Consider the following 18872-nt stretch of genomic DNA (forward strand, 5'->3'; position numbering starts at 1 on the left):
TGTTATATATCTAATTATCTTTATAAATAAATATATTAAATTATCAGCAATTTGGTTTTATCTCTCTAGAGAACCCTGTCTAACACACATTGGCATAAATAAGCAGTTGAAAAATTGAACCATTTTCCTCTGGGATGACTAAATTTGTAAACATTTAGACGTCAATAGTAGCTACATGTTTCCGAGGTTGAAAATGATGCTGTTGGTTGATAAAGCTTGTCAAGCAATGACAACGTATGAAAAATACCTCAATGTTTTGGTTGAGTTTCTTGACTATGCTGGTGATGGTCTGGATGTGACTCTCCAGTAGCTTCCTGGCAAGCGACTCCTCTTTTCTAAAGCCGTGGGTCCCCTGAAGACAGGCAGAGATGTCCTCCTTGATGCGAAAGGCTTGCTCTAGGAGGAAGGCTATGGTGCGCTCCTGGTTGTTTAGTCTGTCTTCCAGCTGGCTTCTCTGGGTGTTTGGAATGACGGGAAGGAAAGAATGACCCCTGGTCAGGAAACATAACACCGTGGATATTACAAAACTAAGCTAGAGGACTCAGGAACCAGAACTCTTATCGTCACTACTATTTTGTCTCCACTAGGAGAAATTCAGTAGTATTTCAAGTACCGATGGAGTCGGAATCTTGGTTTAGATGTCAGCTGGGCAGCAGATCAGACTTAATGCCTGCTTTGGTCTTGTATCATGTGTTTTTCACGCTACTTAAGCAGGGAATGTTCTATATATTATAGTGGTATATTTTCAAGCCAAATGGGTAGGAGTAGAAAGGAGAGGATTCATGAAGGAAGATGTTAGAAGGCTTTCTCTCAAGATGCATGTCTTTATATATCCCTGTATAAATAACACTAATCTAGAAACAATCTAAATTTCTTTAACTGTAAAAATCTGTTAAGTGCCAAGTGGAAGAATCTATCTAGTCCAGTAAAATAAGTCAGAATAAAAACAATCCTATGATCAAATAAATTTGAAAAACTTTGCATATGATATCCTTCTCTTGACGATTCGCCTTGTGTACTAGCAAACTAACGGTCAGCACTGGTTTTCTCATTTTACACATGAGGAAGTAGTTCTTCAAGTAGTTCAGTAATCGGTCTTGGCTCTGCTGAGCACATGGGCTAATTAATTTGATTATCTTATTCCCTAAACACAAATCACTTCCGAAGGCGTGTGTACTCATTTCTGATTCCTGAATGGGATATAGTTTGTACACGTGAGCATGGAAACATTCCACGGTGTCATGGAACCGGGTTAGACATTTACTCTAAATATTCCTGGAAAATCATTATTTTTCTTCATGATTGTTACTATCTTATGTAGGGGGAGTAACTGAAAACGTTTTGATATACCTTAAGTAAATTTCTAGTATTAATTAAGCTGAAATTGGCTACCATATAAAGATAAATAAAACTTGAAAAAGATAGAAAATTGCAAAAGTGCATACAATTATAATTTTACAACACTATTTGAGAAGTTTTATTTAAAAAACCCTTTTATAAACTCGTATCCAGAATGAGCTTTAATGAACACTGTTTTCACATCACTGCAATTACATGTAAGATTCGCTCTGCAAAATGTTAATAAGCTTTAAGTAAAAGAAACAAAACCAAAACAAGACCGGATTGTTTTAATCAGATTTCGTCTCTGGATGCATGACTAAAACCAGACTGGCCAATATGAGTGTATAAATATCTAGGATGCTTTCTCCTGTTCAGAATAACATAGAAGCGACATCCCTGCGGGGGTCAGGTCGGCTTTTGTTGGTACTGCATCAATGTACCGAGAGAGGCCACAATTTCCTTGTGTGTAATTTTTCTTTTCATCCCCTTCAGTATGCGGTTTCCAGATCACTCCATAGCAAGCCTTCTGTTCCCCCATCTCTGTCTCAGAGTCTTTTCCTGGGCAAATCAACCTGATTCAGATGGTGGCCTTGGCTTGGGGCAAGACAGCTCAGTGAGACTGTGGGAAGGTAGGGAACTGCTTTTGTTTCTCCTTGTATTAGTCAGGGTACTTTGGAGAAACAAATCCACTCATGTATAAGCAGAGAGTTTTATGTAAAGAAAATGTGCATCATGAAAACATCCCCACCCAATGCTGCCCAAGCCCACAAGTCCAACATTAACCTATTAACCCAACACAAGTCCACAAAGTCCTCCACCTCCTCACAAAACAGAGGCGATGATGCCGACTGCAGGAGGAAAGCTGAGTCAGTAAACGAATAAGCATCTCAGCACTAGCAGGGGTCTCCACATGGCTGCTCCAGCACCCAGGGCTGCATCGGGATAGGTCCATGTAGCTTCTCCTTGGGGATGTCTTGTAGGACGTCAATCTTGCAAGCTGAAGCAGGGAACTGCTAAGGCAGCTGCACCCGATGCAACCATCACAAAACAAGAGACCCGAGAACTAGAAAGGCGAGGCTCACCACCCATTTATCCCTCTGCCTTTCAATTAGCCCCACATGTGATTATCAGCCAGGCTGGCACAATTAACTAACTCACTCCTCTTCAATGGCTTTGGCAAAAATAGCACCTCCCAGCTCATGACATTTTGGACTCTGGTCTACAAGTATCCCTAAGAGTAAGATTGGGGCGGGGCACAAGGACTGTATTGGCCAACAGCAGAAACAGCAATAAGAAACGGGGTCACAACTGATCATAGGCAATTGCTTTCCCATGGATCCACTTCCAAATGCTGGAGCAATGGGTGAGTAACGGTTCTCCTAATGTCTCTTCATCCTAGGGGACAAAGTGAAGACCCGAGCAGAGATGTCACGTTGTAGCATGGAGAGTGGGTTGACTGTAGTTTTCTGGTTCCTGGGGCTCATGCAGACCTTGCTCCCTGAGCTCAGTGGATCTGACATGATTCTTTTGGATCTCGAGCTTTCCAATCACAATCTATGAGGGAAAATGAATTCACAGGCCTAAACAAGACATTTTAGGAGCATAGATTTTGGTAGCCCAATTTACCACCAACCAATCTACTGGATTATACTTTGCTACAGAAGATGATACTAAAAGACCTTCTTAAAAAGTATAATAAATGCATCAAAGAGAAAAAGGAAAACATTGGCAAAATGGAAGCCAAGACTCGAAAATAGAAAAAGTCAACAATGAGCAACATTAATTATGAAAAACAGTCATTGAAATAAATATAAATGAGAGAAATATGATAAAGGAAAAGGCTAAAGAATGCAGACGTGATTTAGAAGACCAAGGTAAGAAAGAAAGAAGGAATGATCACACAAAGTGGAGGTGTCAGCACCAGGATTTGAAGCTCATGTTTGTATGACTCCCAAATCAAATGTTAACGCCAACCCTCATGCCCTCTGACTATTCCAGGAATAAGCAAGCAGAAGAACACACGTTGATAAACACCAATCCTACAATCTATCGTAGACGCGGAAAGGACACCTAGACGTAGTCACAGACCCCACATCCATCGTTATCTCTGTTGTTTCCTCTTTACTGGTCCTGGATCCCAACCTGTCTCCACCTTTGCCTTCTAGCAGAGAGCTCGCTCCCCTAGCACAGCGGTTCTCAACCTGTGGGTCACGACCCCTTTGGGGGTCAAACGGCCCTTTCACCGGGGTTGCCTGATTCATAACAGTAGCAACATTACAGTTATGAAGCAGCAATGAGAATAATTTTATGTTTGGGGGCCACCACCACATGAGGAACTGTATTGGAGGGTGGCAGCCCTAGGCAGGTGGAGAACCACTGCCCTAGCAGCTAGCGAAGTCATTTGAAAGTGCTACCACTTGTCTACTGACAGCTCTGGGGGCTTCTCATTCTCTGGTCCATGTTCCCACATTGTCTCCCCACGCCCTTTCCTCCATGCCCCCACACGACTCTCTTCTGTCCATGAAACATGGCAAGCGCAGAGCTCTGGCACATGGTACTCCTCCTGCTCTTTCCCAGAGCCACCACTGGACTGCCTCCTTCTGGTTAGGCCTCAATTCCAAGAGTCCTTCTCCAGAGATACTGTCCTATTAATTGCTTTCTATTATAGTATGCCCTTCGATCTTCTCTGTAGCACTTGTCGTGAGCAAAAACCATCTTGTGTATGTTTGTGTTTAGTTTCTGTCCTCCAGCCCCGCTCCCTGGAGGCAGACATGCGGTATAATGTGCGGATCTCAGTGTCCTCAGCCCAGAAAGGAGTGCCTGACACAGAGTGGGTAGTCAATGTGTATTTGTTGACTGGCTGCTTGATTTCTCTAGCTGAAGTGTTTGCCTAGAACACAATTGTTGAAAATTGGAGCAAAAAAAAATAATGGCTCCATAAAAGCTCCAGGCTGTTTAAGACTCAAGGTTCAAAGCTTTTTGTTGACTCCTACAGTTATGAGAAGGGCCAAGCCCCTCCTCTTTCTGCACCCCAAGAAAATAGCCTCAAGCTTGATAAGATTCTTCTTTCCTATTAACTAACATCTGGGAGGGTCAGAGAGGTTTTGTGCAGGCGTTCCATTAATCAGATTCCATCTAGCACTCATTTGACTTAAAAATGTTCTGGAAAATCACCAAATGGTAGTTCAGATACATACAATCCATTTCTCTATCAACCCAACATGCTGACACCGCTGCTCTGGATGGGATGTGTGAGTCAGAGGCCGGCAGGCCTCAGTGTTGTTGTTGGCACTTGAAAGAAGCTTCTAGGAAGGCAACACTTATCGATATGCACATGTATTTGGCTGCAGCCTTGGACCTGTTAAGTCACTTACCCTAATGCAACTCTACAGTAATTTCACTGTTCTTACTGGTGCTTACAGTTTACTTTGAATACTATTTTCCATTTAAGTGGAAAGATTTCTTCTTTGAATTTTCTTTTCATGACTAAGGTTTATATTTTGATTACAATAAATTTTGAGTATTATCAAAGCACCCATCTGCCAGTTTATCACACTGAAGTGGCTTGTGTGTTTGTTTCATAAAGGGAATGATTTCATTAGTGTTTCAAATGTCAAAAGGGCATTTGTGCTGAACAGGATTTTGAAGAGCTGCCAGTCTACACAGACTAACAAGAAAGGTCTGGTGATTAGCCAATGGAAATCCTATGAGCCATACCAGAATATGACCTAATATAGTGCAGAAAGATTAAGCCTCTAGGTTGGAATGCACTCAAAACACACAGTGCCAGCAATAGTGGACCCAAGTGTAGCAAATGACTTTGAAGATGGCAGGGTTTCCTTCTAATGTAAATGGGGTCGCTATGAGTTGGAGCCCACTTGACCGCTAACAACAGAGAGAATTACTATTATTGCATTCTAGGAATGTGCCGAAGCAGCCTTGATGGAGTACTGGCTCACTGTTCCACTGGGATCCACGAGGTCAGCAGTTCAAAACAATCAGCCACTCTGTGGGGAAAGGTGAGGCTTTCTACTTCTGTAAAGATTTACAGTCTCAGAAGCCCACAGGGTCAATTCTATTGTGTCCTATAGGGTCACTCTGAGTTGGCATTGACTTGATGGGAGAGAAGTTTAGAAGGATGTGGTGGGTACACTGGGTGGGCAATCTGCCATCAGGAAAATAATAACAACAAACACACGTCACAATATTTATATGGAACCCAAATGGAGACCATGCCCCATAAATGCTCCTCAGTGGATACTTTTGACCTAGTTTCTATACAGCCGTTGTAGACCAGGCCACTTGCTATAGACAAGTCTGCTTTTGAGGCACTGAACATCCTTCACAGGTCACACTAGGAGGATTCAATATGGAAACCTCGCAAAGTGAACAGGCCTTTACCTTAAACTCGCCTGTGGCGGATTTGGGGGGTTGACTTACTCCCATGGACTTAAGACTGATACACCCTCTGGGGAGAAGAAGTAGATGACACTGTCCCAAGGTTATGGAATTGTGCATGGTTGGGCTTTGGTTTGGAGATCTTGCTTTGAGAGTGCCCAATGAATAGTGGCCAGGGGCTACCATCTGTTTACTGTTTAAATGCTATCCTTGCTTCGTTATGACCTAGATTCATCTTTCAAGCATGGTTCTGCCTTTGTGAATAAACATTATTGAAATTTTACCCTATATCCAGCTATTGTTTGTGTACATGACATTGGGGATGACAGTGAAATCCCTAGATCCATTGGCACATGGGATCACCTCTGACCATGGTCCAAGGGTATGATTAACCTTGCTATCAGAGAGCATTGTAAAGTGGATGATGGCAGATGCAGTTAGGTTAAAACAAAACACCTTACCATTTGATCTCCCTTTTAACCCATTTTTAAGTTGTTTCAATTTTTAATATTTTCTTATTTCTTTCCCATGGATGTTTTTCTGTGTTTTGTTTTTTCTTGTTTGTGTTTTGTATGATAGGTAAATCTAGAGAGACAGTAAGTGGATGAATAATGATCTAGGAGAGGTTGGGGGTGCGGGTGGGGCACTAACAACGATGAGTACAAGGAAGAAGAAAATGGTCAGAAATTGATTGTGGTGATGCTTGCACCACTCTTCTTAATATGACCGAGCTCAGGAATTGCAGAATGTATAATGATATGCTGATAAAACTATTTTAAAAAACAAGCCTCCCTCCAATCCTGATGTCACATTCTTTTTCTTATATTGTAGCTTCTCTTATTTGCTCCACACCCATAGTGGAGAAAGAATGGGGAGCGAATATTGTCCTTACGGACACCTTTCTTAATTTTAATCCTTGCATTATCCCCTTGTCTCATCCAAATGACTGTCTCTGGGCTTATGTACATGTTTTTATGAGCATAATTAAGTGCTCCGGAATTCCCATTCTTCTGATGTTACCCATAATTTATTATGATCCATTGATAACAAAAAGTTATAAATCACAAAAAGAATAAAGTGTAATGAAGCACCAAATGGTGCTTTGTGTCAGTTGTATACACTTGATCTTTATGACGTGTTCATCTTTGTTGTTGTTGTTGTTAGGTGCATCAAGTCAGTTCCGACCGATAATAGTAACCTTCTGCACAGCAGAATGGAGCAGTGTCCAGGCCTGCACCATCCTCACAATTGTTCCTGTGCCTGCGCCCATTGTTGCCGCCACGGTGGCAACAGATCATGTCTCCCCCTGTTTTCACTGAGTGTTTGCTGATTGACCTTTCCCAATCCACCAGAGGAAGAACCAACCCAGGAACAGTCTCAGTCTTCTCCGAGCGAGTCCCGGTGTTGACATTACTGGAATCATCAATTATCCAAGAAAACGAAAGCCTTTCACTCGTTTCAAGTCCTCCGCAGAAAGAAAATAAAATCAGATGCATTCTTAATATGAGAGGGCTTTCAAAGAGTTCAAGGAAAAATCCCATTGTCTTTTAATTAAACATTTCCAAGAAGTTTTTGAAACCCACTAGTTTGTTCTACCAATGGAACTTACATAGAAATTTAACAGTAAAGTGGGGTGGTGGAGCCTCAATAGTCTAGACCATCCAGATGGGAGTCAGTCATCACAGAAGGAAGAATTTCTATGGGGCCTTTTCCCAGAGAAATGCGGGCTCTCCATAGAACATTGATTATGTAGCTAAGAACAGAGTCAGAGCAGATTTTCCAGAGACTCGGAGTTCCACTTCTCTGCAGTGTGGTGTGTGACTCACACCAGCTGGGCTGTGGCTGGCAGACACATGGATTCTTTGGTACACAGAGGTTCTCGCTTCCCTGCCTGTTCTGTTCTTGTGAACAGAGCACTAAATTTACTTAGGCGATTCTGCTAACTATTCTGGCAACCTATAATCCTCAGAGGTAGAAAGCTGAACCTTCTAACCTTTTTCTGGAACACCAAAAGGTGGAACTGAAACAAAATTTCAATTCTTATTTTATGTTTTTAAAGTAATGGATGGCCAAAAGGACACACAAAACCTGTCTTGTTAGAAGTCTGGCCAGAGTTACTCCTTGGAGGCAAGGATGACAAGATATCGTCTCACGTACTTTGGACATGTTGTCGGGAGACATCAGCCTCCAGGAAAGGACATCACGCTTTGTCAAGTCGAGGGAAAGTGACACAGACCGAGGCCCTCAGTGAGATGGATTGACACAGTGGTGGCAACAAAGGGCCCGAGCACAGGAACCATGGGCTGGTGGTGGCACAGGAGCGAGAATTTCCTTCTGCTGTGCATGGGCTCACTGTGCATCACAGCCACTGGATGCACCTCACAACAATAACATGCTCAGTGCATAAAGTACTGCAAAAACGCACACCAAGTAAGATTTTGGGACCGATTTTGATGCATCATAAAAAATAATCTGAGTACATCTGGGAGCCACAACATTGAAACATTATTTTCTCTAGTTTCTTCATTGCTTTTTAAGGTAGTTGCAGGGCGGAGGGTTCTGTGGGGTGAGGGAGGTAATTCAAGGGGCTTCCATGGGCCCAGAGAAGGAAGAGGCAAACCAAGGCCGATGGGGTCCGGGCTGTATGGGGCCTGCAAGGGAAGGGACAGGAAAGATGGTTGTTGTTGTTTTTGTTAGGTGCCCTCGAGTCTATTCCAACACATAGTGTCCCTGAGCACAACAGAAAGAAACACTGCATGGTCCTGTGCCATCCCCACACTTTTTCCTATGCCTGAGCCCAGTGATGCAGCCACGGAGGCAATCCACTTGTTGAGGGCCTGCCTCTTTTTGGCTTCCCCTTCACTTTCCCAAGCAGGATGTCCTTCTTCAGGGACCGGTCTCTCCTGATAAGATGCCCAAAGTATGTCAAGTGAAGTCTCGCAGTCCTTGTCTCTTAGCAGTCTGGCTGTACTTCATCCAGGACAGATTGGTTTATCTTTTTAGCAGTCCATGGTTGAGTTAGTTTTTTGTGCCAACCTGGCTGATAAACACATCTGGGGTTAATTGGAGGAGGAGGAGGGATAAATGGCTCGGTGAGCTTCGCCTTTCTAGTTCTCTGGTCTCTTGCTTTGTAATGGTCAGACCAGGCTGCAGCTGCCTCCGCCAGTTTCTGGCTTCAGTGGGCAAGGTTCGCTTCCTGCAAGACATCCTTTAGGAGAAGCCACATGGACCTACCCCGATGCAGCCCTGGGTGCTGGAGCAGCTGTGTGGATACCCCTGCCAGCACTGAGATGTTTACATATTCACTGATTTGGCTTTCTTCCTGTAGTCGGCATCATAATGTGTTTTGTGAGATGGAGGAGGACTTTGTGGATTGGTGCTGGACATATGGGTTAATGGGTTAATGTTGGACTTGTGGGTTTGGAAAACACTGGGTTGGGATGTTTTCTTGATGTGCACTTAACCTTTATATAAAACTCTCTTATACATGAATTTCTGTAGATTTGTTTCTCTAAGGTACCCAGACTAACATAATGGTACTTTCAATATTCTTTTCCAGCACCACAGTTCAAAGGCATTTATTCTTCTCTGGTCCTTCTTATTCAATGTCCAACTTTCACCTGCACTGAAATTTCCATGGCTTGGATCAGGCGCATCTTAGTCCTCAAAGGAACATCCTTGATTGTTGATACTCTAAAGAGGCCGTATGCAGAAGATTTAACCAATGCAACACACCTTTTGCTGCTATGAGCATTGATTGTGAATCCAAGCAAGCCAAAATCTTTGACAACTTCAGTCTTTTCTTCCCTTATCATGAATGGAGATGTTACCTACTGGTCCAGTTGTGGGGATTTTGATCTTTTTTATACTGAATTGTAATCCATACTGAAGGCTGCAATCCTTACCTTCATTAGGAGTGCTTCAATTCATCTTCACATTCAGCTAGCAAGTTTGTATCATCTGCAAACCCCAGCTTGTAAATAAGCCTTCCACAAATCCTGGGGACACACTCTTCTTCCTATAATCCAGCTTCTCTGAGTATTTGCTCAGCATTCAGATTGAGCAAATACAGTGAGAGGATACAACCCTGATGCACACCATTCTTGATTTTTAACCATGCAACAGTCCCTTGTGCCTTTTGCACAACTGCCTCTTGATCCATGTACAAGTTCCTCGTGAGCACAATGAAGTGTTCTGGAATTCCCATTCTTCTCAAGGTTATCGATACTTTATTATGGTCCACAGAGTCAAATACATTTGCATAGTCAATAAAACACAAATAGACATATTTCTGGTATCCTCTGCTTTGAGCCAGGATTCATCTAACACCAGAAATGATATCTCTTATTTCACATCCTCTTCTGAATCTGGCCTGGACTTCTGGCAGTTCCCTGTCAGTGATGAGATGTGGGAGGATATCAAGACCATCATTCATGAAGAAAGCAAAAGGTTATTAAAGGAAAGAAAAAGATCAACATGGATGTCAGAAGAGACTCTGAAGTTTGCTCTTAATCATAGAGTAGGCTAAAGCAAATAGAAAGATGAAGTCAAAGAACTGAATAGAAAATTTCAAGGGCATCTCCAGAAGACGAAGACAAACATCATAATAAAGTGTGCAGGAACGTAGAATTAGAAAACCCAAAGGCTCAACATATCTTAAACTGAAAGAACTGAAGAAAACATTCTTGGAAGATTCTATGGATGGAATGATGAAAGAAACATCAAGAGAAGATGGAAAGAATACAGATTCACTGTACCAAAAAGAGAGAGTTGACATTCCACCATTTCAGTAGGTAGCATATGAGCAAGAACCAATGGGCCCAAAGGAAGTTTAAACTTCACTGAAAGCATTATCCACAAACAAGGCTCCAGGAATTGATGAAATACCGATGGAAATGTTTCAACAAGCTGATGAAGCACTGGAAACACTCACTCATCTATGCCGGGAAATTTGGAAGACAGCTACTTGGTCAACTGATGGAAGAGATCCATATCTGTGCCTATTCCAAAGAAAGGTGACCCAACGGAATGCTCAAACTACAGAACAATATCATTGATATCACATGCAAGTAAAATTTTTACGGAAGATCATCCAGTAATGATTGCAGCAGTACCTTAGCAGTGAGCTGCTAGTGGTTCAGGCTGGATCCAGAAGACAGGAAAGGAGAGGACTCCAAATAGGGTCACCGCCAAGAAGAGACTGACAAAAACAGAGAGAGATGGGTGATGGGTCTTTTCCACCACACAGGCAAATTCTTCACGCTCACTTGATAGACTTTGCACCAAAGTTGCAAAACGAACGATGTACCTGGTGTGCTGGCTTGCTTTCTTGTCGAAGTCGCAGGGCTGGTAAGTTTCCAAGTAGAGTCACTGCATGGAGGAGGAGATGGTGGCTGCCTGGGTGGCACAGGTAAATCATTGTGAGCTGTCCCATCCGTTGGTTTTGAGAATATCTGGAGTTCTGACACATGTTGTAATAATACTCTTGAGTTCCTTTTTCATGTTGCTCTGCTATTTTTTGGGTGAATGCTATTTATGAGAATGCGCACAGGAAATTATACTATAGTCAAAAGGCAAGAAACCTGGGTTCAAGCTCTGATTCAGCCAATTACCACCTTTGACCTTTCTTAGGATGCTCAGAAGAGAACACTTTTCTGCCCTATCTGGGTCCAATTTTTGCAGGTGTTCCATTTAAATAGTGTCTGATGTTCTTTTAAGGAATGAATAGGTTCTTATTAGAAATCACAAAAGTCATTGCTATTGAGTCTATTGTAATTCTAGAGATGCCATGGGACAGAGGACAGCTGCCCTACAGGGTTTCCAAGGCTGTCATCTTTATGGAAGGTAACGATGACATCGTTCTCCTGGGGATCAACTGGTACCATTGCCCTGCCGATCTATCGGGAACAGCCACCTTCTCTACATCTGTACCTCCTCCTTGTTCTTACTCTTGGTTTTAATTTTACTTGGTGGGTGGAATATTAAGAGAAATATAAGATTTAATATGAGAACTATTACCCTATTTCTATATTGGTCTTATAGTCAAGAAATGACTTTCATAAACATGATTTAATTTCATCCTCACAACTGCCCTGTGGCATTGTGTCATTTTTCTCAATTCTGAGGAAGGTGGGGCTTGGTGACCATAAGTAACTCAGCTGGGAACTGTTTTACCAGGCTTCTTTGTGCTCCTTCTCCTATATCACAGCTTTGCCTTTAGAGAAACCAGTGGTTTCTATCTGTTATATTTGCATTTTTTCCTCCAAGGGATAAGGTGGATTAATTCTCCTGCTATTACATATATAACTGCTCCCAACATGATGTCATTTCACCTTTCCTCTCACTACTGCTTGATGGACTTTCTTCCTGGGGCCTGTGAACTCTCTCTGAAACCCAGGGACCAGGGGCTCGCTCTGTGTGCTAAGGAATGAGGTTGGCCTCCTGGTGACCTAGAGAGCAGTCCACACCATTGACCAGAAGTTCTTGGGTGTGGTGTGAGGCTGAAGAGTTTCCGGGGTGATAGGAAATGAGCTTCATCTTGGTAGCTCATTTAGGGAGCTGCCTTGACTGACTTAGGGATCGCTGTATCTCCTGATCCCTGCAACGTGCTTGCCACAGCCAGAGGCTTAGGCATCCCAGGTGGACAGTGAAAAGATGAGAGAAAGAAAGGAATAAAAGCAAGCCTTGTGGCTGATGAATGAGTCCTGGTGGCATAATGGTTACACCAGCTTCTCGGGAGAAAGCCTTTTTGCTCCCATAAAGAGATTCAATCTGAGAAAACACACAGGAGGCAGTTCTATAGCGTTGCCAGGATTAATTTGATAGCAGTGAATTTGATTTGGTTTGTGGTTTGTGGCTGAAGATAGCTCCTTCCAAGGGCCGTGAGTCCAGCAGTCCTGTGCCCACAAAGGGGCAAGGATGGACGAAAATCAGAAATCTGTGGTTATGTCACATCTTCCAAGCTGCATGGAAATGGCCAGGTATGTGTGTGTGTGTGTGTGTGTGTGTGTGTGTGCATGTTTATGCACAGGTTGGGAGAGTAGGTGGGCAGATTAGTGGTTACCAACATAGGCTTTGGAGTAACACAGGTATAGATCCCTATGTTAGAATCTTGATTTTCTCACTTAGTGTCTATGTGACCGTGGGAAAATGACTACCTCCCTCTGAATTCCAGTGTCCTGTGTTTAAAATAGGGATAATAGCCACTTCATAGCATGATTGTGAGGATTAAAAGAGAAGTTTTGATAGAGTCAGAACTCAAATCTTTGGCAATGAATTTGCTTTAACCATGCAGGAGACTGTGCGGCGGGTGAGGACCCACTGGTTAATAGAAAATTTTCCAACAACCTCAATGCCCCCCCCCCCCAATATCCCTTTCTTCATAAACCATGCAAACTATTTTCACCCTTCTCACCCAAGAGTGAGTTTCCCTCAAAACTTGATCCAATATTATAATAAAATCCCACAGCTCTCTAACCTAATATGAAAGTTCAACCAGTCATCTTTTTTGGTCTCTTGTAACGTGAAATATTTGTCTTCATTACGTAGCAACAAAAGCAATGCATCAAAAACCCTTAAAAATGAATACTTTTCAGACTTGGAATGCCATATTTCCCTCACAAAGAGAAATCATTAATCATTTATTATTCTTCCCATTTGACTTCCTGAAAGCTTTATGCGTCCAGATTTTCAATGCCATTCTTTGGCTGTCAGCCAGTCCCTAATCTTCCCAAAATGTGCTCCCAAGAGAATTCCTGAAATATATACTGGCGGCAACCCAACCTAGACAACTTCTCAGCACAAAACAGCGTCATTTCCCTGGTGTCCTTTTGGCTCAGGAGATTTAGACCTTTCCCCACAGACAGTAGGAACTCAAGATTTGTTCCACTCAGGGACTTTCAAATCAAAAGCAGATTGCAACATAGTTCAAGTTCATACTTCTCATTGTTCCAGACATCATGCTGTCCTTGGCACTCAGCAGAAATGCTTCTGCCTTAGTGATGTGGCTTCCCCTCACCCCCAGATCAACACAGGCCCAACTTCCTCACCTGATTCTAGTCTTTGCTGAAATGTCAGTTTCTCAAGGAGACCTACCCAGACCCAGCATCTAGCAATGCATGCCTCTCCCTCTCCTCAGAACGGAAGCTCCATGAGGTCTGGGCTTTCGTTATGTTTGCCAATGACTCTGCAAATGTCCAGCACAGGGCCTGCTACACAGTAGGTCCTCCGTAAATCGATGCTAAATGAATAAATGATGATAATCATTTTCTGAAGATCAAAGAACCTGGGGGATGGGGGAAAAACCCACCCTTACAAATCATTTGATTCAGCAATGAGAACAAAAACTCTCTTTTTTAAAGGAACAGGCTTTTGGTCAGCTCTTGTTTTCTTTTCAAAATGAAGTCCCTTGGGGGTAGAACATATGTTCTTAAACCTTTGCCACCTGTTTTATTACATAGAACACTTGGCAGAAAATTGGTTCTAAGATTAATATGTAGGAAAATTGAGAAGTAGTCAGCAGGGTCAGCTTTCTAACCTGAATCCTGGTAAAGCAACCTGGATCTTGCTCTGAGTTCCAACAGTGTGTGTGTGGGGGGGACTCAGGCTGCTCCTTACTGGTGAGCTGAATCCCCTAGTCCATTTTAGGAAAGAGGCATAGATTGGCCAGGGAAGAGAAAATACTTTCGTTTGCTTAAGGCCATGTAGTTGCTTAGAGGCAGATGCAATGTTTGACATAAGAAGGGCAAGGACAGAAAAGAGCTTTGCTTCTTTCCTCTTTAGTTAAGCTTCACTGCATATACAGTCATCCACAGTGGATGGCTGGTCGTTGTGAATTAATGATGAACAAATGGGGTAATAAAAATTATTTGTTGTCTTTAATATAGCATCCCTATAACTTTCCTATAAATGATTGCAAGCATTCTAGCTCCTCTGCATTATTAATGTTCCTGCTGTTGAGTTGATTCTTAGCGGGGTAAAACAGCTGCACGGGGGTCTGGGAGTAGATTGCCATGCCTTCTCCCCCCACAGCCCCCCTTCATAAAGTCATTGGTGAGCAGAACAGCCAGCCTTTGTAGTAAAAGTTGAATACAGTGGACCACCGGGACTCTGTATTAGGTGTGTTAGGTGTTGGGTCTAACTGCAAGGTCAGTAGTTCAAACCTACCAGTCACTGTCAGGACCAAGAGGAGGCAATCTGCTTCTGCCAAGATTAAAGTCTCAGGAGCTGGTGCCAGGGGCTTAAGTGGAGAGCAAATGTTTTGAGAATGATGGGGGCAATGAATGTACAAATGCGCTTTACACAATTGATGTATGTATGGAATGTGATAAGAGTTGAATGAGCCCCTAATAAAATGATTAAATAAAAAGAAAAAAAAGATTAAAATCTCAGGTTGCATTGAGTCAGAACTGACTCCAAGGCAGTGGGTTTGGTTTTGGTTTTAACATTCAACAGATATAAAGAATAATGCTAGGTGTTGCTTTAATTGCACGAAGGAGGGAAGGGTCCACAAACACACCAGGCCTGCCTTTTTATAATGGGTGCATCTGGAACCAACCTTTTCTGGTAGCATAGCTATCACCTCTGTTGTTGCTGGCATTTGCTTTTTGTTGTTGTTTTTGCTCTTTTATTATCTGTAAGCATAGCCCCAAAAGGCAAAAGAATATGTACTTTATATTCAGGCAACATAATGACCAGGTGACTTTTACTTGTGTGAGTAAAATTGCTTATGAACAAATTTATTGTCACCCAATGGCCACTATGACTTGAAGGCTGATGTAACTGCTTGTCCAGTTCAACAATTAACCAAGAGTCATGGTTCCATTGAAGTAGGGTTGTAATGATTCAATTGGTCCAGCATGGCTTTCCATGAAGTCTGACAACGGTCGTTTGTCAAGAGTCTGTTTGCGTTCCACACAGCATGATCAACCATAAGCAGTTCTCAGGGAGTTCATTCTGACCCAGGCAATCCCATGCACGTCAGTGGAGAACTGTGCTCCATCAGGTCTTCAAGGGTTGAGTACAAAAATTTAAAAAAAAGGTAAATAACCAGGCTTTCCTTTATTCCAAAGTGCCCTGTGGGCTAGGCCTGGTGGTTAGCCGTCAAGGTCATTAATTGATTATTCCATTCAGAACTTCAATAGGCTACTGTGTGTTTTTTTTAAGTGCCTCCTGGTCACGTTCCACCTCTGATGACTCCATGTGACAGAGCAGAGCTGCCCCGTAGGGTGTTCCAGGCTGTAATCTTTATGGGAGCAGATCATCCATCAGGTGTTTTTCCTTTAGAGTCGCTCAGTGGGTCTGACTAACTGCCAACCTTTCCGTTAACGACTAACCATAAGGCCTCAGAGTCCTCGTGAGCTCGGGCCTTTCTGACATCCAAAAGGGGAAAGAGAAACAAAGAATTGACCCTCCCAAGTGGTAAATAGGAAGCAACAGAAAGGGAGAGTAAGGAGGAAAGAAAAGTAGAAATGAATCTTGTGATATTGTGATAATCACCATCCCTCAGACTTCTGCTTTGAATTTATGGAATCATTTTTCTTGTGGTGTAATACTTTCCCAGCAATACTAGAAACAGCAATGTCCTTGGATTTCTGTTTCAGTGTGCTGCAATCTCCCAGGACTCTGTCCTCACATTCATCTCCCGGGAGGAAAGTCACCAGCCTGGGCGTCAGCAGCCCCCTTGGGCCCCTTTCGGAATCTGACAGATCAGAAGATGATTGCTCGTCTCCGTTCATCAGGCAGAACGTCAGGTTCTGGGAGGATCAAAGCAGGTTTCCACGGACCTCTCGGATGATGGATGAAGAGGTCAGCTACTATCCATTTAGAACCATTATTTTTATGCAAACCACATCCATTCTCTTAATTTAAAAAGTACCTATCCTAGTAGATGGTTAAGCCTTAAAAAAAGTCTTTTCTCTAGTTTGGTTCCACACATTGTCACAATTGAATCCAAGTTGTGATCGGCTTGGCAAGAGGCCATACAGTATGGCTGAAATACAGAGACAGTATTGCCTTCAGCTGGAGAGGTACAGAGTAAGGGACGTCTTAAGGAGTGAGAATCTCACAAATTAGGGAATATAAAATGTTGTCATTTTCATTATTCCTGGTAATTAAAAAAATAAAACCAAAGCCTTGAATTAGAGTTTTCTCCTCACATGGACTCAAGTCAACTCTGCTCATTTTGCTTCCGTGCCTGCCTCCAGGGGCGGCTGCATGTGGGCCACTCCACCCTGAGAGCTGTCAGCACCCTGCCTGTTCCCACTGCTCCCAGATGCACTCAACTCGGCACCCATCGGCCCGTGACGGCCCTGCCTCCAGGTTCACCTTTCTGCATCCTCAGCCTGCCGCTCTGTGAGTCAGAAGAGGGCTCCAGCTAGCATCACACCTACGGACTTAAATTGGGCTGGGCTGGGGTGCCCAGAAAAAAACCAACAAAAACCACACACTCAATTTTGTATGCATTGCCTCTGCAACCACGCCTTCAGACGAAAGTGCTAGGCTCTTTGGGACAGTGAGCATGTGTCAGGAGCAGGCCATTGGATTTCCCAATTCCCTAGTTGTTGTTCTCTGAGAACTCCCAATGTGGCCTCCTCCAGCTATACCCGCGAGATGAAGGTGGAGATGATGGCGGTGAGGCAGAGGTCAGACACGCTGCCCCCTCCAGCCTTCCTTCCCTTATTCTGACACCAACCACCTCTCCCAGGCACTCTACTTTGCTGCTAGTTCCAATAACCATCACAGTGACCAGACGGAATTCACAGACAGCACTCACATTGGGAGTGGCAAGAGGCTGCATGATGTTCAGGATCTCTTCTTTTGTCCCCAGTACCTCTTCTTGTGAAAGGCGTGTCTGTCTTTGGTGCTCAGTCTCTCAGCCACAGGGTCCTTTGGCCCCTGCTTTGCTCAGATAACTGTCACAAAGCTCCGTTCATGCTGATAAATGCCCCAGGGGAGCCCCTCTGCAAGCCAGCCTCCTGCCTGAAGGCACTCAGTGTAGATTTGGCGGGTCAGAAAGCCCACCCTTCTGTCTCAGGGTCTCAGCATGACTTCTCTGCTTTGTGGCCTGGTCTGGGAGCAGCAGCTTCTCGCGCCTCTGCTGCCTCTTCCAATTCAGGCAAAGACGGTGCCCTTGCTCTGCTGGGGGCTTCTTTTCCTGGATAGTCTTGGGGTCTCTGTTTCTGCTGCTGAGATGACTCTCTTATACCCATCAGAACGTCAAAACGGACCAATCCCAGAGTTAGAGTCTTTGACACCATATTTGCATGCTCCCACCAGCCATTTAGTGAGAGTGACAAATACGATGGCTAGAAGACCCCTATCAAGTCATTTCACCTCACAAGAATAAGCCAAAAGTTTATCATGAATGTATTTCAAAATTTCCTTAAGTTTTATCACGTAAGCTCAATAGATGTATTTGATTTATTTTGAAGGTGACAGTGAACCATATCCAATCTTGTTTGTCGCTCATTGCCTCTGCTGTATCAACAATCCAAAAGTCAACAGACATGTACACAGGTACAGATAAGAGATAAGAACTCACGACACATGGAATCCAGGAATAGGAATTGGAGTAGTGATACCAGGAGGGTAGGCATGAGGTAGAAGACAGGGAGTGGAAGGGGGAACAGATTTACAATCATCGACACATAACTCCCCCACCCCCAAGGGGACGAAAAACCGAAACCATGGGGGAATGGAGGCAGCAGTCAGGATAAGATATGAAAATAACAATCATTTATAATTCATCAAGGGTCAAGGGAGGGAGGGAGGGAAAAAGAGGAGCTAATACCAAGGGCTCAAATAGAAAGTAAATGTTTAGAAAATAATGATGGCAACCTATGCACAAATATTGATGTATGGATTGTTATAAGAGCTGTAAGAGCCCCCAATAAGGAAGATGGCGGACCAGGGTACCCACCTACTCTGAGAGCTCTCTCCAACAAGGCGGGTTCGGTGTCCGGGTAGCCGAGTGGTAAGTGAGAGATATAGTCCCCTGGGGCCAACGGCTGGCTCCCACCCCACACATATGCCCTGAGCCGGGACCTCGGTGATCCAGGCCCCGAATCGTGGAACATCGCGGGTCCCTAAGCCCGGACAACCGCGACCCAAATTTGCTGTGGCCCCGCTCCATC

General features: G+C 43.6%; 1 protein-coding gene across 1 annotated transcript in view; it reads right to left on the reverse strand.

Moving 5' to 3' along the window:
• FAM81B (family with sequence similarity 81 member B) overlaps positions 1-18872 on the reverse strand; it is a 67929-nt gene that overhangs the window by 35896 nt on the left and 13161 nt on the right. The window contains exon 2 of the mRNA XM_004703642.2: positions 248-491. Coding sequence (XP_004703699.2) covers positions 248-491 — 244 coding nt within the window. The remainder of the gene's footprint in view (positions 1-247; positions 492-18872) is intronic.

The sequence above is a fragment of the Echinops telfairi genome, unplaced genomic scaffold, assembly GCF_000313985.2.
Source record: "Echinops telfairi isolate 266 unplaced genomic scaffold, ASM31398v2 ScPeMD7_7469;HRSCAF=8507_1, whole genome shotgun sequence".
NCBI classification, from domain to species: Eukaryota; Metazoa; Chordata; class Mammalia; order Afrosoricida; family Tenrecidae; genus Echinops; species Echinops telfairi.